Source organism: Vombatus ursinus, unplaced genomic scaffold, assembly GCF_900497805.2.
Source record: "Vombatus ursinus unplaced genomic scaffold, bare-nosed wombat genome assembly UNPS02014768.1, whole genome shotgun sequence".
NCBI lineage: Eukaryota > Metazoa > Chordata > Mammalia > Diprotodontia > Vombatidae > Vombatus > Vombatus ursinus.
Window position 1 is genome coordinate 32581065 of NW_020954546.1, and position 23365 is coordinate 32604429.

General features: G+C 40.4%; 1 protein-coding gene across 3 annotated transcripts in view; it reads right to left on the reverse strand.

The window, feature by feature from the left end:
• The window catches only part of LOC114043116 (E3 ubiquitin-protein ligase rififylin-like), a 63472-nt gene that overhangs the window by 26315 nt on the left and 13792 nt on the right, over window positions 1–23365 (reverse strand). Inside the window, exon 1 of one of the 3 annotated variants that reach the window (XM_027862070.1) lies at window positions 10286–10382. The exons of 1 other annotated variant lie outside the window; for it this stretch is intronic. In XM_027862070.1, coding sequence (XP_027717871.1) covers window positions 10286–10382 — 97 coding nt within the window. Of the gene's footprint in view, window positions 1–5708; window positions 5791–10285; window positions 10383–23365 lie in introns of those variants that run through there. One more of the 3 variants, XM_027862072.1, reaches the window with a different exon arrangement.

A 23365-nucleotide genomic window follows, 5' to 3' on the forward strand; every position in this document is an offset into this window, starting at 1 on the left:
GTATCTAGGCCTAGCTTCCTTTGTCACGTCCTCTCCCTTGGTGCAGCGCTAACCCCAGATGTCTCCTTCCAGTATCTAGGCCTAGCTTCCTTTGTCACGTCCTCTCCGTTGGTGCAGCGCTAACCCCAGACATCCCCTTCCGGTATCTGATCCTACAATCAGTCACTAGTAGGTGGGCTGAGGAGGAGGGGCTAGGAAGGTATATAAGGGGCAGTAGGGGTCGGAGCTCGCTCTCTCTTGCTCTTGCTCCTGCTCTTGCTTTCCTGCTTGGCCTTGCTGTGATGGCCTCTGAATAAAGTTCGAGTGTTTGCACCTCCCGATCGGCTCGTCTCTATGTTTATCCGGGTGGGCTCCGAAGACTGGTAAGTATGACCCTGGCAGCCTGCTCCTGTTAGAAGGAGAGTGCACAGCGTGACCGGCACAAAAGTCCATACTTTTGTTCTTGTTTTTTGACTATCCACAATCATTTAATACAATCCCCAAGTCATAGAGTTTGATGATTTTTCAACTCCATAGAACCAAAGCTGTTTCAATGCTCAAATTTAGATCTCCTTCCTGTTTTACTGTCAGCCCTAAACACTACATTGTACAAAAAAACAAAAAACCCAACCAAATCAATCCAGAAGTACCATCACCAACAAATTTAAGAGGAAAGGGGGCAGCTAGGTGGCGCAGTCAATACAGTACCAGCCCTGGAGTCAGGAGGACCTGAGTTCAAATATGACCTCAGATACAACATTCACTAGCTGTGTGACTCTGGGGCAAGTCACTTAACCCCAATTGCCTCACAAAAAAAAAAAAAAGAATGGAAGAAAGAAAGAAAAGAAAAATCGGTGCTCTAGCAACCTAGAAATCTGGACTCCAGAGAGGGGTTTGCAGAAATACACTGTCATTTGGTATGGTGCGAAGAGCTCAAGGCTGCATTTCTGCACCCAAAAAACGGGGATGAGGGCAGGGAGAAACGGGTCTAGAGGACTTTGAGAATGACTTCCAGCCTTAGATCTATACTCCCATGATCCTAAAATTGCTCTATGAATCCCACAAGCATTATTAAGGGGCTGCCATGTGCTAAGTGCTGTGGCTAAAAAGACAAAAGCACTCACTTCCCTCAAGAAGTTTTCAGCCTATTGAGGGCATAAGAAAACAGACAAATGAACAAACTGTGTGCAAAATCAGCACAAAGTCATTTCCTAGAGAAAGGCACCTACCACTTAGGAAAGGCCTCAAATTGGAAGCCTGAATCACTTGGCATCTGAAGAAAGGATTCAGTGAGGAAGAGATCAGGATGGGGCACATTCATGCAAAGGCAAAGGATACTAGACATAGAATGTCATGAATGGAGCAGCAGGCTGTCAGGAACAAAGTGTATGAGGTAGAATAATCTGAAAAGGCCTTTAAGAGCCAGAGTGTTGATTTGATTTTATCCTAAAGGCAAGTGGAAGCCACTGGACAAGCAAATGAAAAGGTTAGACCTTTTCTTTAGGTATATATACCAATTCAGTAGCTTAAGAGTTGATCCTATAACCTCCAATTCTCATCATCAATACAAGAAAACAAGTTTCCCAAACAGATTCAACTGTGTTCAGTCAATTATATGCAATCTTAGCTGAGGACAGTACAAACAGCCAGTGTCAGACAACATTTATAGTGCTACTTCAAGTCTTCATCAGTCCCAAATACTATAACCATGAAGCCAGACAATTTTCCAAGGACTTCTGTAAGGGGGGGGCGGGGAGGGATACAAGTTAAGTTCTAGAAGTGTGTCCAAACACACACCAATCTACACACAGAAACCTTGCAAGAAAACATAGGGTCTAACTAAAGGACCCATATGAAAAGTTAGAACAGTAAAGAACTTGTCCCATTCAGTGTGGCCTAAGATTTCCTACTGCTGTTACAAACTCTACAGCCCACCAGAGACTGTCTTCCCTAAAGCCATAAGCTCAACCGTCAAAGGTTTCATTTTACAATTCATATGGATGCAATATGCTGTAATAGCTAGTAGGGGAAAATTAACCCTTTGTAAAGAAAAAGGCCTGGACTTTAGTGGGTGGAGTCAAAGCCAAACAAAGCTCAGTTCCACACCTGAAAGAACACAGGATTTCTCCAAGTCCAGCTCTAATACAGTACTTTCTACTTTCAGTCACCCCAACCTTTAAAGCTCAAGCTTACAACGTAGTGGAAGACCAGAATATCCTGTTTGCATTCAACTTCCTGTTCTGTCTCTTTCTACTGGTGCTCCCTAAGCCATCACAAAATTGAGTATGAGGAAGTGAACAAACACACAGCCTTTCTCATATGCTATCATAACTAACTTACAAATGACTTAAAAGAGCTAACAATTAGTGACCTGACCCTGTCTTACAGATCTTATCTCCTCTGATCTTCCTGACATCTAGGTCGGTAAGCAGTTCAAGTATTAGATTCCTAGTTGTACAGAAAAGAACGAGATGAATTACCCTCACTAAGCATTAGGGGGCTAAAGTTGGTCTAGAGTAATGGGCACCTACAAGATAATCCAAAGTGTCTCAAAGAAGTTCCCTAGACTTCAGAAAACCCACACTTCGTGGCAACATCCAACCTGGCCTGACTAAATGTGATACTCTATAATTACAGATAATACCCAGGTGGTGGAAACAAATTTGAAGCAATTTATAGTGTGTGTGTGTGTGTGTGTGTGTGTGTGTGTGTGTGTGTGTGGTTAAGGCTGGAGAAAGTAAACAAGAAAATTCTGGAAAGTTTAGATAATTGCATATTGGACACTTCGAAAATGAATTGGTTTTGGACGGCCTATTACACAAAAGATTGATCACCAATAGGGAAAGACCATGTAACTGATTTCTACAATGTAAGAGTGCTAACACAAAAAAAAAACTGCCAAAACATTCCCTCCACCTTAAGCAAAACTCAAAAGATCACTTTCTAACACCACACTGCATAATTTAGGCAACTGATCTTCGGTCTTGGAACTCAAGTGGTCTATAAACAACCTATAAGACCAACCTGTTAAGATATTCAGGGATGAATACAGTCCTGGGCAAAGAAAGAAATTAATCAATTTTAAGCCAACACATTTGGGTTTGTGTAACTTTTGGTATCTTGGTTCAGTTTCCTCTTATGCAACATGAGAGGGTTATAAAAGATGCTCTCCAAAGTCCCCACCAGCTCTAAAAAATCCTATAATCCTAAGTCAGTTCTAATGGTTCAAGTTTCCCTACTATCTTGTATTTGTACTTTGGTGAAAACAAAGGGCCTCAAGTATGCTAAAATGTGAATCTATATCCTTGATCTTTCCTCTAAATAGATGAAGAGGTTTTCCTCACTATTCCTTGAAATGGATTTGAAAGCTACTTCCAACAGGAAAACAGCAGGCAAGAGAGCCTCAAATACGGCTTCTTAGTCCTTCTAAGGCTGTCTAATGTAATCAGAACCGTTCCCACGCTGGTAACAGGACTCACAAGGAAGATAAGATGGCCACAGAAAATCTAACCCCTACCACCCACCAACCCCTAAAGGGAAAGAATGAGGCAAAATCAGAATAAAAAGAGTGGACTAAATACAGATAAATCAATTCAAGGGAAGAAACAAAAAAAATTAAGTAAGAGAAACCAGCAAGGCAGAGAAAAAGGAAAGATGAAAATCAGTCAGTCAACAAGAATTTATTAAGCGCTTACTAAAGCACTTACTAAACACTCTGCTCTGGGCTAAGCAGTAGGGATACAAGGAGCTCACATTTGAATGGAGAAAACAAAAAGCAGAAAAAGTACATAGAAGGTATATTCAGTGTGAATGGAAGGTAATTTCACAGGGAAGGGACTTGCAGTAAAGTGAGAGGAAGAGGGAGGGAATAAGCAATTATAAAGTGCCAACCATGGGCCAGGCACTACGCTAAGAACTTTACATATATCTTATTTGATCCTCACAACAACCCTGGTAGGTAGGCACTAATACTATCTCCATTTTACAATGGAGAAAATGAAGGCAAACAGAGATTAAACGAATTGCCCAGGATCACCCAGCTAGGAAGTATCAGAGGTCATATTTGAACTCAGGAGGTATCAGAGGTCATATTTGAACTCAGGAGTTCTTGACTCCAGGCCTAGTCATGCCTGGGATGGGATAGGGATAGGGACTCTGATGGAATGAAGGCTGCATGTAGAGGGGTTCACCCTCGCACTCTTCATGCCAGATAGACTCAATGAAGAAAGTAGGGAAAGATTTCTCAAGAGATATGAGATGAGGAGGGGAGAGAAGATGGAGTGCTCTACAAATAAACTCAATTTTCTCAGTAAATGAAATGGGCAAAGTCCTGAATTGAGAAGGCAGAGGGAGGGGTTGCCATTAGAGGCTTGGTTTGGAATAGTTGTGGGGGATAAGTGTGATAATAAATGGATTAGTGAGGTATAAAGGAACTGACTTCCTACAGAATAAGAAAACAAACTCTAATCCAAGAAAAGAAAGAACCCATCATGGAGTTACCTACTTAGTACCCTCAATTCCCCTGAATTTGTTCTGAGACCTCCAGTCTTTCCAATGCTCCCGGTAATCCCAGTTTACCAATCCCTCCAATGCCTTCTGGAGTTATCAGCCTCCCCATTCAATCTAGATACCTCAACATTCTCCATTTGAATGATAATCTCATTAAGATGCTAATACAGACCAAGAGCCACCCAGGCTTCTGTTAATCCCCAACCCTAGATAAGGATATAATATACTTTTTCTCCATTCTTGCTCCAGGGCTACCGAATATTATTGCAAAATCCACTACAAATGTTTGCTTTTAACTTCAACTTGTCCCTCCCGGCTATTTCTTAGCAATTTCTCCATATTTTCAATAGTGGTCTTCTAAATTTATCCTGCCTCCCTTCACATTTCGCAAATCCTCCCTTCTCCCTCTTCCATTTTCAGTATCTCCCTCTTCACTGGCTTCTATCTGGTTGCTTCAGTTTCCTCCTTTACACCTGTTAATGTGGCCCTGCCACCACAGAACCATATACCAGGTAACTTTTCTGTCCTTTTCCCATCCCCAGCCTTAAAGTATATCATGACTGCTCTGATTCCTCACTAACCACTTATTAAACCCTTGCAATTGGTCACATATGGCTCCTCTACTCTACTGAAAATATTCTCCAGAAGGCCACTAATCCATTCATCAACAAGTATGGGAGTAGGTAGTGCCAGGATTTGAAGAAGATGGTGATTGTCAAGTACCATCTGTCAAGTTAAAAAAAAAAAAAAGGAAAAAAAAGCATTAATTACGGAACTCTCTAGTATTTCCCCATGTTCTTCCAAACTCTCCCCACCTTATTTTCCCCAAATTCTCAGCCTCATCACTGCCTCTGCCACTCACTCTCCCAACATTATTGAAAAGATAGTGCCAGGTACTGTACTATCCCTGGAGAGGTTTAAAAAAAAAAAACCTGCTGCCCTCAAGAAGCTTAGAGTCTGGGAGGGGGGAGGAGTGGCTGGGGGGGGAGGGAATGTATACATAAAAATATAAAATAGATATAAAGTAATGCACTAGCAATTTGGGTGATCAGAAGAGACTTCCTGTAACCAGGTAGTACTGGAGCTAGGCAGAAAAAAAGCAAGGGCTTCTGGGAGGCAGAGGTGAGGGAGAGAATCTAAACCAAAGCAGACAGACTAGAGATGGAATGTCATGAAAGGGGAGCAGCAAAGGGCCAAGTCTGGCTGGAACAGAAGAGTACCTGAAGAATAAATATGTGCAACAGGCCTGAGAAGGTCAGCTGGAGGCAGATGACAAAGAGCTTTCTTTAGAAGCCAAACAGATCACACAGCATTTGAGTCTAGAGGTAACAGGAAGTCACGGGAACTTGGCTTGGGGGATGGGGGAGTGGGTGATATGATCAAATCTGTACAGGTCTAACAATTTGGCAGCTCCACAGAAGATGGACTGGAAAAGGAATTGGTAAAAGGCAGGGAGATCAATTAGGATATTACTGCAATAGTTCAGGTGAGAGGTAATAAAGACCTGAATGATAAGTGAGATAGAATGCAAGAGATTTCTAACGTAGAAGCAGAATAGACAGGACTTGGCAATTCAATGGATACAAGGATAAGAGTTAAATTTAAATAGAATATATGACTGCTCAAGAATGTCTCTGAGGTTGTGAACTTGGCTAACTGGAAGTATGATGGTATTCTCAATAGAAAGAGGGGAGGGTTTAAAGAAAAGGTAAGTTCTATTTTGAATGTGTTGAGTTTGAGATGCCCATAGGACTTCCTGCTGGAAATCAGATCCTAGGATTATAGGATCATAGAGTTAGAGCTAGAAGGGAAGTTAGAGGCCTTTAACCCCAAGCTCCTCATTTTACAAATAAGGAAACTAAGACTGGGGGGTGGTGTGACGTTAAGTGATTTACCCTGTATCATATAACTACAGTAAGAATCTGGGGCAGGATTTGGATGCAAATCTTCTTGACTCCAAGTATAGTGACATGTAGGCCTGAAATTCAGAAAAAAAAAAAGGCTATGGCTGGATATATACAGATCCGGAGGTCATCTGCAAAAAGATGATAGAAGGGAGCTGATGAACTCACCAAAAAGTAGAGGATATAGAGTGAGAAGGAAAGAGGCCAGTATATATAGATAATAATTCAGCAAAGGAGACTGACAGATAAGTAGTAGCCAGAGAGGTAGAAGGAGAACTAGGAGAGACCAGCACTATAAATACCCCTGGAAGAGACAGCACCTAAGAGGAAGGGATGGTCAACAATGTCAAATGCTACAGAGATCTTGGTTAAGGAAAAAGAGAATTGAGAAAAGGCTACTGGAATCAGCAATCTTAGAGAACATAGCTTCAGATGAATCAGAAGCCGGACTGTAAGGGTTTGAGAAACAAATAGGAGATAAGAAATTGGGGGCATTGAGAATAGAGGTAGCTTTTTTGTAGGAGCTGAATTGTGAAAGGGAGGATATAGTATGATAGCTTAAGGGGATGGTAGGATCAAATGAAAGTTTTAAGAATGAGAGGGATCTAAGCATATTATTAAGCAGATTGAAAGGACACCCGGGATAAAGACAAAACCAAAAATTAGGAAGTGGAAGGGATGGTCCAAGGAGATAGCTCCCAGAGAAGACAGGAGGAAAATGAATAAAGAGAAAGATGTTGGTATTGGCAAGGAAAAGGGCCACTTTTTCCTACAAGGCTGGAGCAACAGAGGAAGAAAGTTTGGAATGATGTTGAGTTAAGTATAGATCTGGACAGAATAGGGAGTACACAACAGAAGTCTCAATATTCAAAGGCAAGTATGAATGAAGGAAGAGGGGAAAGGATAGTACAGGTGGCTTGAGGAACCAAGAAAAAGATCAGTGGTCTTTCACTGATAAACCAAAGTCTCTTCTCAATCCTCATTTATCCTAAGTGGTACAGTGTATAGGGTGATGGACCTGGAATCAGGAAAACTCAAGTTCAAATCCAGCCTGATGCACACTAGCTGTGTGAGACTATCTGCAAGTTAGCCTCTGTTTTCTCACATGTAAACTGAGAATAGTAAGAGCACCTTCTGCCCAGGGCTGTTGTACAGATCTATGAGATAATATTTGTCAAGTAATATGCACACCTTAAAGCCCTATATAAAATCTAGCTATTATTAGCTGTTATTCCTTGACCTCCAAGTAGTATTTGATACCATCCCCTCCTCTAGCTTCTATGACACTGCCCTATCCCATTTCTCTGACCTTTCTTACTGTTTCCCTTCTCTAGTTCCTTTCCTGGCCCATCCTCCTCATCCCCCCCAATCCCTTATTTTAGGCATTCCCTACAATTGTGTTTATTCTTGACCCTCTTCCTTTCTCTACAACTCACTCTCCCTTGGTAAACTCAGTCACTCCCCCAGTGTCAACTCCGGTGGAAGCCTCCCCTCCCTGATCTAAGTCTCCAGTCCCATGCTCTCGTGCTAAGTGCTAAGGAAACCTCCAAATCCAACCCACCATCTTTCTCCCCAGTCAGCTCCTCCTCCCTACATCTGCTCTTTGCCCCTCACTTGCTCCCTGCCCCTCTCCACTCAGTCACTAAGCCTTAGAGTCCCTATCAGCAGTATTTCAGCTCGCCTTTGCCTTCTTATGGCCAGCAATAACAGTTCAGGTCTTCATTACCTCTCAAAGCTCCAGAGGGTAGCCAATAATCTCTTAGGCTAATCCACTCAATATACCACTTGGAGGTTAATTCTTCTAATGCCAGCTCAGGTGCTGTCACTTTTCCTCTTTTAGAAAGAAAAAAAAACCTCCAATGGTTCCCTACTGTCTATTCAAATAACATCCAAACTTCTTAGCCTGGCATCCAAGATTTTCCAACAATCCGCCCCCTTCATCTCCTCCTTCCATGTATGGCCTTGTAAATGATACAGTCACCCCCAGAGCTTACAAAGGATGCCACTTTCTACACTCCACCATTTATCACTATCAAACATGTCCCATGTTCTCCCACCTCCAAAGCAAACGAAGTCACTAAGTGAGAGAATATAGAGGTTACCATAAGTACATTTTCCCAAAAGTTCAGGAAGAAAATAATCAGGGCCTGGCCTCAGGTGGCTGTGGTAATGTATGAGTAAAGAGACAAGGATGGAAGATACCTATGGGATAACTAGGTGGAGGTGTCAAACAGACAGTAAAAGATTCAGTATGAGAGCTCAGTTCAGAAATGAGGGCTCCACACAAAGGTCTGGGAATCATCTGCAGAGAGATGATGATCAAATTCATGGGAGCTGATGAGATCACCAAGACTGTATGCAGGGAGAGAAGAGGGGGCCCAGGACACAGTCCTGGGGCACACCTACACGTAAGTGGCAGGAGATGGTGAAAAAGAGACAGAGAAAGATAAACTCAACCAAGACCTAGAAGGAGAATGACAGAGCAGTGTTATGAAAACCCAGAGGAGAAAGAACCCACTGATGGAGGGGTGGTCAACAGTGTCAAATGAGAAGAGAGATCAAGAAGATTAAGAACTGAAAAAAAAAAATTGGATTTAGCAAAGAACAGAGCAATGTTGACTTTGCAGAAGTGCAGTTTCACAGAAGCCAGAGTGGAATTTCTGTATTTATTCTCTCCCCATTCAACCTGTAAGCTTGAAAAGCAAGACCCTATATCACCTCTCTGTGTATCCATCAAGAATGCCCACAGTATCTTGCACATAGTGCATATTATGTACTTTTTGCTAAATTTAATGGAATTGAGCCAGGGCAAGCTCAAGATGCCTAAAGAAAAAATGGATAAGTCTCAAAGTATTTGTCTATTTTAAGACTTCCTAGAAATTTTGTCTATTTGGTGAACAAGTGGGCCCTAAGTCACACTTCTTTTGCTGACATCATGAAGTGATCCCAAATTAATCTATGACAAAAGGTCTTCAGCAGCTACCAATATTTTAGTTTCCATAATGTCGCTAGGTCTAGCAAAGCATGTCGATGTGCTTGACTTAAAAAAAAAAAAAACATTAACTAAATCTATACCTCACAGACAGAAAAGCATTCTGGACCATGTCTTTAATTTCCCATCTATATGCTGATTAAAACTTGGCTTCAGAAAGTCCTTCAAAATAATCAAACTAATGCTGACTGATCAGAGAGACGGTTTCAGAGATTGACTTCAGCATTCACTGGAGGATCAAATTTGGAAGCTGACAGCCAAAGGCTCAAATTCATCAAATTAAGGGCTTTCCCTTTCCTTCCCTCCTCTTTCCCACCAAGGGAGAACAAAGGATAAACAATAACAAACAACAATGGAGTAGTCAAAACAGAGACAAGAGTTCCAACCTAGACTCCATCACAAATCCTTCCCGGTATCTTGAAAAAAGAAAGTGGGATATATCAGAGCAAAGGCATTGGCAAAGTCCCTAAGGTAAACATCCCTAGTTCAGAAGGCAACGTTGTTTCAACTACACTGAGGGCAGTTCCATGCAGGCTTCTAACCACAAAAGAGATAGCTACTTCATTATCACATGAGTTAATTAACGACTCAGGTTTCTCTAACTTTTGCAATAGTTCTGTCTGACAAAAACATCTCATAAGATTGACCCAAGAGAAGCAGAGAATAACCACACTCTAATTTTGTTCTATGAGGTGTTGAATTTAACTTAAACCTGAAAAGTCAAAATTGGCTGAATTAAGAAGCCAACTGAAAGGTAAAATGAAACTTTCCTTCCTCCACAACTTCTTCAGAGTCATACTATTAACTTCGAATCAGAAAGTTATAAGGTACTATGACTGATGACCTAGTAACTTTCCCTGATCCAGAATCTAGGAGCTACAAAGAAATATGCCATATTTACCTGGTTTTGCCTGTTTCAGAACATCGCCTGAGCAGAAAGCAAGCTCCCTCCAGTTCCTACAGCTGGGGACACCAGAGCCATTTCCAGATGAGATCATCTCAGGAACCAACAGCAGCAGCTTTCAGGAAAAGTGAATGGTGCCTCCTGGGGATGTGTCTTTGGCAAGCAATACTGCAACAGTGCAAACTTTACTCGGAGAAGTGCTGATTCATGCCATGCAAAACTGTAATTTACCCAAAGCCTCTGGATGCCCTCTATGAGCAAGAGAAGATGATCAAGTTGAGTCTGAGTTTTTTAAATTTAGAACCAATGACTCAGATGAAGTAAAGCACTCACTACCCGCAGCATTGCTTGCTCCAGCCCCACCGTGTCTGGGGACACTTTTCCTGAGAGCCCCTGAGGACAGTTTCTGAAATTCCATCTGAGAACTACAGGGGAGTTCAACAGTGCTAGGTTACAGGCAACTGTTCCATTTGTAAATTCTGATGATTTCCCAAGGAAGGGGATAAAGAAAGTTATTTGGCATCTGGGTCACTGGCCCCTGGGAACTTACTTATCCATTCATCCCAGGCAAGTCAGATCATTCGGGTGAATTTGTCAATTCAAACCTGGCTCATTTCTCTTCTCTTCCCCCTAGGCCTCTACTCTCCATTTTCTTTAACTACACAAAGCTTATTACTACAAAAGTACTTCGGCTATTCTATCAGCTGCAACTTTCTCTAAAGGTTTCCAGTGAGGCAAAGAGAAACTAAATTACCTGCCACTATATTACCAGAATAAATAAGGAAAACAAGAAAATTTAAAAATAGCCATGAAATTCAAGCAGAAGCATCAATACCTACTTTCTACAATCCTTGAGAGCCTAGTGAATTTTCATTTCTTGTTTCGCTTATTTAAAAAAAATTTACTAGTTTATCATCATCTGTTAACATTTACTAAATTCTCCAACCTTGTTGGCAACTATACCTTACAAAGCACTTAAGACAAAATCCCTGCTTTGTATAAGAGCACATCTGGAAAGAAAACAACACAGAATAAATACACGCATCCAGTCAGAAGCTGAGCTGAGAGGAAAGTGGAGGGGGAGAGAAAGAGAGAGAGAAGAGGAAATTTGTATTCAACTTAATTCTTTATCCCCAAACTCTCTTAGATTCTCTTTAATGCCATTATTTAAGTAAGGTATTTGCAAAACATGATTAAGATTTTGTAACATTACATAAAATACATAATTGTTTCTTTTTATAACATCTTTCTTTACAGAAAAGGTTGTGTTTAGCTTAAGAAGACTCCCTAAAGCTGGTTTGTTAATTAACCATTTTAAAATGAGTAGTGTGTCTACTTTAGCTGCATTTGGTGAAAACTGCTAAAAGAGTTTTGTAGCTAAAGATAAGAGAGCCACATATCTAAATGAAAAGGGGGTAAAACAGCCCTCAGAGTTAAGACTACTATTGTACCAACTTCAGGGAAAACAGACTCAGGAGAAAGAAGGGCTTCTGGCTTTTTTCTATTGGGAACTTGAGGAAGCAAAATGGATCCCTCAGGGGTTTGGAAACACAAAGGGTCAGATGCCAACTGCGGTGCCACACCCATATAAACATGAATTTGACAAGAGCCATCAGTTTTCTATACTTTTCATTATTTAGAAACTGGGAAGATAAGGAGAACTCTTATTCCAGTTGTTTACTATTAAAGCCACTAGGATATTAACAAATGTGTTTCCTGAATAAAGCTATGTATTATAGGAGCCTCATAGAAAATGGTCTTTAGCACCTGCATTAATGCTATCCTTCAAGACACCAGAAAGACAAATGGGTGACACTATTTGTACAAGGGGGCAGGCGGCTAGGTGGCGCCTTAGTGCAGAGTGCTGGGCCCAGAATCAGGAAGACGCATCCTTCCTGAGTTCAAATCTGACCTCAGACACTTCATAGCTATGTGACCCTGGGTAAGGCACTTCATCCTGTTTGCCTCAGGTTCCTCATCTGTAAAATGACCTGGAGAAGGACCGGGAAAACTACTCCAGTATGTCTGCCAAGAAAACCTCAAATGAGATAAGGAAGAGTCACCTACAACTTGAAATGACTGAACAACAACAATTTGTTCAAGCAGCTCCCATAACCTTCATTGAGTAAGGGAGGAAGGAGACTTCATTTTTGCCATGTAAAAAATACTGACTTTCATCCGACACATACTATTCCCCCATTCCAGACATTCCATTCCTTCAGGCACCAGAGACTTGATGAAAATACAGAAAGTCGGTGAGTAGGAAAAAACAAAACTGAGCTTTAGACTTGAAGATCTTTCAGCACAGTATTTGAGAGTTCAGACAGGTAATTTACCACCAACAGCAATTTATAACAGGTTGTTTTATTTTTCATGAGTGGTCACAACAGATGTTTAAAGTTTATATATACACACACCCCTGTTGTTTTGCTCCAAAGGAAATATGTAATGCTCTTCACAGCCCACCTTCCCTTTTCTTCCCTGGTATTGCAGATTATAAACAATAAGTAGTTGTCAGGACAGAAGCAAAATACATCAGTCCTCAGTGCTATGGAATACTCCCTAACTAAAGAAAACAGTGAGTTTAATCTATTTGGCAATCTTTGTACGCTCACAAGAAAGAAACGATACCATATCATACGCATAACTTGCTGTTTCTAAGCTGCCTTATCCTCCCCTAACATTCTTTCCTCATTTAATGAACTCTCTCTCTCATCTTCTGAAATGAAATGCTACTGACTTTTAATCTTTAGTGTTTGGAGATTTATGCCACTTTTAAAAAACTGGAGTGTGTCCTCCCCAGAAAGATGACATGGGATCTAATATAAAAACCCTTTTATTATGAGATGCATGGATCACAGAAGTGGGACAGAGTGGGAAAAGGGTAGTCCACATCGAGATCACTACCCAGTGGCAGACATTTCCAACAAATCCCTGTGCTTTTTTCACTATAGGAAAATTCATTGCTTTTACAAACACTACACAAGCTAGATTTTACTTACTACAGCAAAATCCCAGAAATAAATTGTCTCTTACCCTTAATAATAGCCAGGGGAGGAAAAAAAGAGTTGAATTTCATTAATATTGTAGGTTAAACCATTCTTTTTTAGGAGGTTCCAGGGGCAAGGATCCTAAATACTATTAAGTATTTCAACTATCAAATGAAGCTTTGTTATTCAGAGCCATTTTTGCACCTGGGATGTCACATAATGTCATTTTTACCACTGTGCAAATTAAAGTTCATTTAACTCTAAGTCAAATAAAACAAAAGAAAAAAGCTTTTGACTTACAATGATGTGCCAGTTTTACCTAGCAATTCAAACCTCAGTATACTTCAGCTTAAGTATCTTAAGAGTACCCCAATGCCAACTTATCACTGCAACATCAGCAAATACAGGCTGACTGTAACCCTGGAAGCAAAGACCTGCTGTATAAAGTGGCCTCTCCTGGGACACAAAACCTGTCGCCATAACAGGGATCATTCCATCCTGGGGCCAGAAAGACTGCCAGTCCCTTTAATCTTTAAGAAGCCACTTTCACTTTCAGACACTGGACCTCCAGGCAGCATAGGGTTCCAACAGTCCACACCACTCATTGTTTTAAAAAAAAGAAAGTGAAAGCTGTGCCTTAGTACATTGGTGGAGCCAGGACCCCTAATACCAGTCACTAGAATCTGCTAAGCCCAAGCTTTGAGTTTTAAAAAATTCTCGGAGATATAAATATGCAGGAAGGTGATCAATGAGCAAGAGCTATCAAGATCAATATTCGAAGCTAAATACCTACCTCCAGCATACTGAAATGCCTGACTTCCTAAATATCAGGAAGTGGAAAAAGTCAAAAACAGAGAGGAAATAAAAAGTCCAACACTGACAAGGACATAGTATGGAGATCTGACAACAGAAACAGGAATCAGGAATTCAGTGATTTGACCAAATTATTATCCTGAACAGCTCATCTCAGAAAACTAAGCATCACAATTCTTGGAAACCTTCAGCATGAGAAACTTCCTACACAAAACTATTTCTGAGCTGCTAATTCAAAGGAGGTTGGGGGTTGGGGGGGCAGTAAAGGGAGGGAAGGAATGGGAGGAGATAAAGCCCCTGATATCACTGAACAAATTTAAAGGCAGGAAAATGAAGGGACAAGGCAATGTTCCATCATTCCTCCTTACGCCAGTAATAACTCTAAGTGGAATGACTCTGGACTGCTACTTTGCAATCTAGACAGAATTCATAAAGGACTGGAAATCTGATAAAACTCATCATTTCTGGATAGCCTTACTGCCTCTTCCTGTTGTCTCCTTATAAATCCACTGTCCCACCTTTATCCTATTAGTTAAACTTGCCTTTCCAACTGAATTTTCAGCATGATTTCCACTAAAAATACCAAAGACTGAATTACTTCTACCCTCTTCCTCAGCCTTAAGGAACCTTTGTTGACAGCTGCCCATACTGTTTCATTTTGACAGGCAATTTCTACCAGGTAGATTGGATTACCTGTTCACCCACAGTTAATCTTCAAACTGGTTTCTGCAGGATAGGGAAATAAAAGAATAAGGCTGTACTTCGTGAATATTCCATCCAAGCAAAGTAATGGCAGAGGCAGAGAAGGCAGGAAAGATTCCAAAATCAGAACTCAACTGCACATTTCAGTAGCACTTAAGAAAACACTCCATCTACCTACTTGGCTGATGAGATGAATTCCCAAAGGACTGTACTCTCTCTAAAGATTACTGCGCACACTGCTCTCTCCCTGAGGTTCTTCAAGAGTTTGAATCATAAAATCTGGCTTACATTATTTATAATAAAATGGAAACATACACTAACATACAGGAGTTCTTCAAAATGCTTTCCAGTTTACTTGGAAATAAACTTCAAGTTTATTTAAACCCAAATGCATCTAACTGTGAATTCAGAAGAGTGCTTCATAGCTCTTTCAAAAGTATTCATTTTTCTTTCCTCTTATATAAAAGAAAACCCAAATGCTCAGAAGGAATGCCCAGTCAGTAAAGCCCATTTAAGTTTTAAAGCTGAGCAAGGGGAGGTTTTTTAGATCCATTCTGAAGTACCTTCAGTTTATTTGGGGATGCATTCATAGAAAGTGCTTGGAAAAAATACCAAGAGAAAAGTTTACAGTTTAGGAACTATATAAAGGGCTAAATAATTCATATAAAATTCAAGAAAAAAGCTTAATTTTTATTAATTTTATGAAGTAATCTAATGAACTTACATTGTATAGCACGTGAAATGGCTACGAAAAAACAACAACAACAACAATAACAACAAAAACTTCAAGATTACTTTCCTAGCCCAGATACCTAAATTCAATTTCAAGCACTACCTGAATCCTTCCCCTCGTTGGTATTTTTATCCAACCTACCCTGGTGCCAATTAGGCCAGGGAGCTGGCAGAGCCCACCCAGAATTAAGCAGTTCAATTCAGGATCCAACTAGGATCTGCTTGGAATCAAACATATTTTAGCACTAATTAGACAAATTAAGGCAGTAAAACTCATGAAAGATGTACTCACCAGGTGTGGTACCACACATCTGAAAGGATTCTGCAAATGGTTTTCTTACAAAAGTTACAGCAACTGTCACAGTAATAATTTTAACAATGAGAGGGAGGAGAAGATCTGGGAACAGTAACACAAAGGATGATTCCCACACGCTTCCCCTCCCATTACTTTCTTAGGGCATAGATGTAAAGACAGCAAGACACATTCCAAAGCAGGACACCAAGATCACAAAAAATCAAGTTCGTGTTTTACTTCTCACACTGACCTGGCTCTTCATGTCACCAGAATGCAGGCCTGAAAGTGATCTCCCTCTCCCACCCTTATCTCATCACACAAAAACACTACAATAACAGTGATTTTAAAGAATGGGTCTCTGTTTCTGGAAGCTTGGGGTGATTAAAAGCACCACACAACCTTCCCAAGGCAATCCAGACCTATCTCCAACTGCTGTCCACTTCTGAATCCAAGTTCACTGTCCACAGCATTGGCCAAAATATACTGACTGATGGACCAGCATCATCCATGTGTTCATTCATCTGCCTACTATATAGTTTAGATAAGCACTCTTTATCCACCTGGTTTTCCCAGAAGCACTCTTCTGAATGATTATGGATCTCATGAAGTAGGCTCTGAAATGTTCTACAGATTAACACTTTAGGTGAATTGTGCAGTGCCTTTAAGGACCCCCAAACTTCTCCTAAAAGAAAGGCCCAGCTTTTTAACACTGATATTATCATTCTGGTGTCATTTATAAAGCACTTACTAAGCATGAGGGATACAGAGGAAGACAAAAAAACCTTCCCTGCTTCCCAGGAGCTTAGAGAGGACTCACAAACAAAATACATAGGTAGTAAACTGAATATAATCTCAGAAGGAAGGCACTAAAGTTAGGGAGGACTGGGAAAGGCCAGAAGGTGGGACTGTAGTTCAGACTTGAAGGAAGTCAGGGATCCTAGGAGTCAAAGATGAGGAGGGAGTTATTGTTTATCCTTCATTCTCAAAGATGACCAATGACATGCAGAAGGATGTAGTTCCAAGTATAGGACACTGCCACTGAAAATGTCCAGAACAGGGAGACAGCATCATGTTTGTGTATCAAAGACTCGTGGCAGCATGTAGGAGGAAAAGGGAAGGTGTGAGAAGCCTGGAAAGGTAAGAAGGGGCCACAGTTATGGAGAGGTTTAAAAGCCAAATAGAGGATATTTCATATTTGATCTTGGAGGCAAACTGAGTGAAGAGGCAGGTGACATTGTACTTTTTGATAGCTGACTGGAGGATGAGACTTGGGGAGAGACAAGGTCAAGAGACCAACCTTCAGAAGGCCATTGCAACAGTCTAAGTTTGAGGTGATAAGGGCGTACAACAGGGCTGTAGCAGTGTCAGAGAAATGAAGGGAGTACATATATACATGAGATGCTATGGAGGTAGAAATGACAGGTCTTGGCAACAGATTGAATAAAGGGGATGAGAGAGTGAAAAATCGAGGATGACACACCTAGACAACAAGATTGGATATCTGCTGGTATCCAGGACAATAACAGAGAAGTTAAGAAGACGTAAAGGCTAGGAAGTAAAAATAATGAGTTTAGTTTTGACATGTGACTCTAAGATGTCTATAGGCCATCCCAGTCTGAAGTGTCCTAAGAGTCGGTAAGATATTCAGGACTAGAGGTAAAGAGAGAGATTAAAGCTGGACAAATAGATCTAGAATCATCTCCACTGAGACAACAGATGAATCCATGGGATCTGGTATCACCAAGGAAAAGAATATAGAGGGAGAAGAGAAAAGAGCTCAGCACACAGCCTTAGGGAAAACCTATGGTTAAGCTGGTGTGAGCTAAATAAAGATCAGGCAAAGACAACTGAGTGGTCAGGAAGGTGGGAGGAAAGCTAGGGGAGAACAATGTCACAAATACCTAAAAAGAAGGGAATATCAAAGAGGAGAAATGATCAGCAATGTCAGAGGCTGTAAAGAGGTCAAAAGGGACGAGAACTGAGAAAAACTCATTAGATTTGGTGATTACGAGATCATTAGTAACTTGCTCTGCAATACTGCAGAGCAGTTTCAGTTAAAATGATAAGGTCAGAAGCCAGATTACAGAGAGTAAACTTGGAGAGAGTGGTTTCAGTGGTTAAATGATGAGGTCAGAAGCCAGATTACAGAGAGTTAAGAAGGGAGAGGAAAGGAAGTAGAGGCATTGACTGGAGGCTGCCTTCTCAAGAAGTTTAGCCAAAAAAAGGAAAGAGATATTGGACAAAACTAGGGGGGATGGATGGGTCAAGTGCAGGGTTTTTTTGAGGCTCAGGAGACATAGGTGTGTTTGTAAGCAGATGGGAAGCAGCCAACAGGCAGGGACAGACTGATGATTAGTGAGAGGGGAAGACAGAAGGGACTATCCACTGGTGATGATCCTATTCCATGCCCCAAGACAGGGATAACAGTCAAAGAATTAAAATGGAGTCACCCAAAGGGCAATGTAGAAGCAAATGCTGTATGTGTATAAGCTGCAATACATTACTAATTAAGGACTCTGTATAATAGAAGCATAGATGATCTCACCAGAAAGATACAGAACTAGAACGAGACAGTCACACACAAGAGCCAGGGACAACTGATGGACAGCCTGTGTGTGCCTCACTAGTATCCACACATCAGACTACAAGAAGGCCCCCAAAGGGGCTGAGCATTTATCCTACATAGGATTTACAGGAAACACATTTAAGAACCTCACAGAAGATAAGGACAGGCTTGCCCAACTCGATATTGTGGAGAATATCCACCTGAGATCAAAGTACAAAAACAATCAGCAAAATGGAATCCAAAAATAGGAGCATCCATTGTAGAATGTTCAACATCCAGTACAAGGTATGACCATGTTAACTTAATTCCCCATGAGCATAAGTGCTGAAAGCTGGAAGAAAAATCTGATTTTCCCTGGCCAAGTCCTTCTTTGTACAATAGGCTGTTTATTCCATACTCGTTATCTCCTCCATAGTCCTACCCTGCCCCCTTCTCTAAGAAACCCCCCCCAGATCTGGAAACCTCTATATTTGGAACACTCCAGGCTAGAAACTTCCTGTTTCCTAGGTGATTGGTATTTCCCTGCCTGTGACCTCAGGAGTAGGAAACCAATCAGACCTTCCTGGCTAGGACCCCCTCCTCACCCTATAAAAACACCTGAGCCACTCAGATCTGAGGTTGGCCATGACACTGAGCTGCCTGAGTTGCCTCGAAGTATAGACCTCTCAAGAGTCCCTTGTGGATTCCTTCTTCCAGCTACAACTTGAAGAGCATTCTGCCCGAGGTTCTCTGGTGACATCATCTGGTGGTATCCCTTCCCAATCCCACTTTTGAAGTGTTAGCCACCCCAGTGTGAGGGGGGTTTGGTGGGCCAAGCCAAGTTTGGGGGTGTCAGCCCCATCCCCATTGTGAGGGGGTTAAAGGGCTGCCCTAGCTTGGAGGTGTCAGTCCTGGCCCCACTGAAGGGATCATTAGGCCGTCCTAGTAGCCTTTCCTTGTCTCTACCTCCTACTCCCTTTGGTGTCTCCAATTGAGTCATTTGGGCTTCCCTTTTGGGTCTTCACTTAAATATGACAAAGGGGACTGTTGCTTTCCAAATTAAACTCACTCATCTAATTCTTCTGTGAAGCCATTTTAATACTAGCAATGGATTTTGACAGTAAATCATGTTATTTGAAAGATTTTTTTAGATTTTAGCATACTGAAATAATACAGATTCATAGAACAAATTCACTCAAGATATTTTGAAATTAAGAAACTACCATGAAACACGATACTTCAATAATATACACAATGAAACACATAATGACTACAATAATTTAAAAAATATTTATTTGTGTACAGATTGGCCTGCATGTTTAATGTAATGAAATGGAATCAAGTCTTTAAAAGGCCACCCTGAAAAATAACTATCACACATAACTATGAAAACTCTACAGTATGTTAAAGTGCTAACCAAATATAAGACACTTTTTAGTAAACATCCTCTGAAAAATTTGCTCAGACTTTTTTACAGAAGCAATTCTTCCTTCAATTCAAACCAGAAAATGCAGTTTCATCCAGAAGAAATCTCACCTGGTAAAACAAATTAAACTGCACAAAATAAATCCATATAAACATATGAAATATTCATGTCAGATAGCAAATTTCAATATATCTGGATCCAGGATAATTAAATTTTTTCAATTAAACCCTCAAAATATTATTTTCTTAAAAAAAAATGCTGTCCTTCACCTACATGCCTCCTGCTATATGACAGTTCACAATGACCAAATAAAAATTACAAAGTACAATCTAACACACTGTTACACTCAGCAGGTACTCAATTGACCTAACATGGGAAAAAAGCATCCAAATGTATACAAAGTGCTTAACTTCAAAAAAAAAAAAAAAAAAAAAAAAGGTTTTGTCCTAGAGATGCTTATTCCTGACAATCCATTTCAATAAGCCCTGTACTAGATCCAAGAGATTCAAAGATAAAATGAAAACCATCATTTGTTTGATCCATTCAATCAACTCATGTAGAATACTGTTTTCTCCAGTATCTGTTCTCCAACTGACCAGACAAGCCAATCCTGGGCCTTTCTTGGAATCAGAAACATAAATTGTTTCCCAAAGTGTTAGGTCATGCTTGTGCAAATGGCCTCAAGAGAGAGAGAGAGTCATTTAGACAGCTGTGCAACGAGCCACACAAGCGGCCTTTTCCATGACTGGTGCTTCCCAACAATCGAAACTTTCTCCAGTCCAAAGTCCAGACACAGGCAGCAGTGTTTCTCTGCAAACATCCAAACAGCTTCATTATTGTTTAACCACAAAAACAACAACTCCAATAATCTATCAAGTTTGACATTTCATCCAGCTATGCAATTAACCCAAGATGCCAAGTGTGCAAAGGGAAAGTTTCTTCTGCTCCAAATCAGCAAACTCGGTCTGACATTATAAAAACACAATCACTAACTAATAACTTACCTTCTCAGCCCCTTTGCTATTCTTTGCAATCCTTCTTCAAAGGAAGCCACAGAGACAAACTTTCCTCAACACAAGCTGTACTCAGAAATTTCATTTTTAAATGAAACCACTCACTTGGTGGCTCAGTACAGGCCAGGGTGTAGAAATACAGACCAAGAGGATGGAAAACTGACTGAGACTAAACCAAAGAGATGGGCATGCACAGTCTGTTCAAGTACAGAACACAGATCAGACAGGGACACCAATGAGTCTGTTAACATTTTACAAGACTTAGAAGAGCCCAGTCACTGACTCCAGGGCAAAACAGTCAGGTCAAGAGGGTCTAATCTGATGGTTTCAGTAGCAGAATACAAAGTGATCTACCCTAAAGCTCTCCTCCTCTCTCAGTCTGTACACATTGCTTCACTTCAGATATTTTAAGGCAAGAAGTTCCCAGGATCCTGGACAATGCCTACCTGAGAAGTCTATGGAACCATCCATTATGTAAACTCTTTCATCAGAGTATAAAAGAAAACGAAAGGTTGAGGAGAATCAAGCTCCTATCCAAGTTCAAAGACCCCCTGAAATCCAGTGTCTGTGGTCCCCAGGTTAAGAACCCCTGGTCTAGTCCAACCTTTTCATTTTATAGATAAGCAGAAAGTGGCAGGGTCTTCTTGCCTATAATCACACAAGCATTAATTAAGTAGTTAGTAGCAAGGCCAGAAAGTCCTTGGACTCCAAATCTAGTGCTATTTTGACTACAATAAGATGCCTCCACTTTTCTAAGTAAATTTTATTTCAAACATCCTGAGGGTAACCCACCTTTGAGGAACAATTGTTCCTCACTGGCTCCAGGAAAAAAAAAGGCATAGTATAATGAGCAGTTTCCATAGGAACAATATTACAACTTTCACTTCAGGCAATCACCCCCAAGGTTTTCTATGAGTATTATAATGAGGTCTTTCAAAAATATATTAAGGCTATTATTGGAAAAGTTATGTTGGTCAGGCAATGAAAGACTATACAAGGAGTAGATCTGTATCACTAGAAAAGCAGTAGGCATAGGAACAATGAAAATGTTGGTGGGAACGATATTTTTTTATCTACAGGGTGAAACCTCCTTACTTCATAAACCCTCTAAGGATTTACCAACACTAGACTAGAAGTTCCAGGAGGAACTTGGCCACTTGAAAACTTGACTCTCTGGGCCTCAGTTTCCTCCTCTCAAAAAAGAGTTATATATATTATGATCACATGTTAGTTTCCAAAGGCCTTTCCCACTGTTCCATTCTGTGACTCTGTGAACAGTCTCCATCGACCTTTTTGCAGATTCTCTAAGCAAATGAACAGTATAATCAAGATTGGGGACAGGAGAAGAGCTATTCAACTATATGCTTAAGAGAAGCAACTTTTTCAAAGGCCTTTTACATTCACTTATTGGACCAATTATTTAAAAAGGAGAACAATTTTCCTTTGTTAGACTGGTAGAAACACAAAGACAAATGAGACATATCCTTGACTTCAAAGAGATTATTCTCAAGTAACAGAATTTGGCTGCACACAAACATTGCTGCTTTTTACAAATATGTACTTAATTTATACATTAAAGCAAGCTGGGCAAGGAACTGGACATACTCTGAGCTTTCTTAAGCCCAAGACTATAAAACTGCATTTCTCTTAAAATAGTATAAATATTATATACACGTCACTAATTTGGAGAGAAGACACACATCCTTAAAACCTTAAAAAAAAACTGAGGGAAAAGACAAGTAATATGCAAACCAACCCCTTAAAGCCAAAAAAAAAAACAAAACAAAAAAAACCCACCTCTTCAATTTAGCATATCAACAGAAAAAGAAAAAGGATGCTGAAGCAACAAAAAAGAGGTTTTGTATCAGTTTTCACTGGAAAAATATAATGGGGAAATTTCTGTGCCAAGGTTACTCTTACTTGAAAAGGGGCGTGCAACCTTCAGAGAGATAGAAGCCTAAGTAGGTCACTATGTAACACCTCAAAAGCCATGACTGGACAGAATCTATCCAAGAATTCTGTAGGAAATTAAGTGTGGATTACAGTAATTAAATGTACAATCTCCCTTAAGGACTAAGGTCATTGCGGTGAAACATATCTTAGAAAAATATGAAAAGAATTACTAGGAATTACAGCCCTTCCACCTTTACTTTCAGTCTGCCGAAGCTAAATCTAAAAACAACAAAACGCAGATTTGGAAAAAAAAAAATAAAATAACATGGCTTATCAGAAAATACCATGCCAGTCAGGAAGAGCTACTGAAAAAATTCATTTACTTGTATGAATAGTAATAGCCTTGAGTTTCCAAAAATTACATTCACTTCTTCAAAAGAGACTCAAGGAAAATATATAATCATGGAGTAAAGGGCAAACATTGTTCCTTCTGAATGCTTAAATAGCCAATTATGTCCCTAAAGCATTAATGTCTTAGAAGAGAAAGAGCCTATTACAAAAAGTTGAATAAGACATCCTGAAGAACGTACCCTGGGGGCTACAGAGTATTCATCTGATAGTAATATCACCCCAAAAAGGCAGTTTCGTGCAACATGTAGTATTTTAAT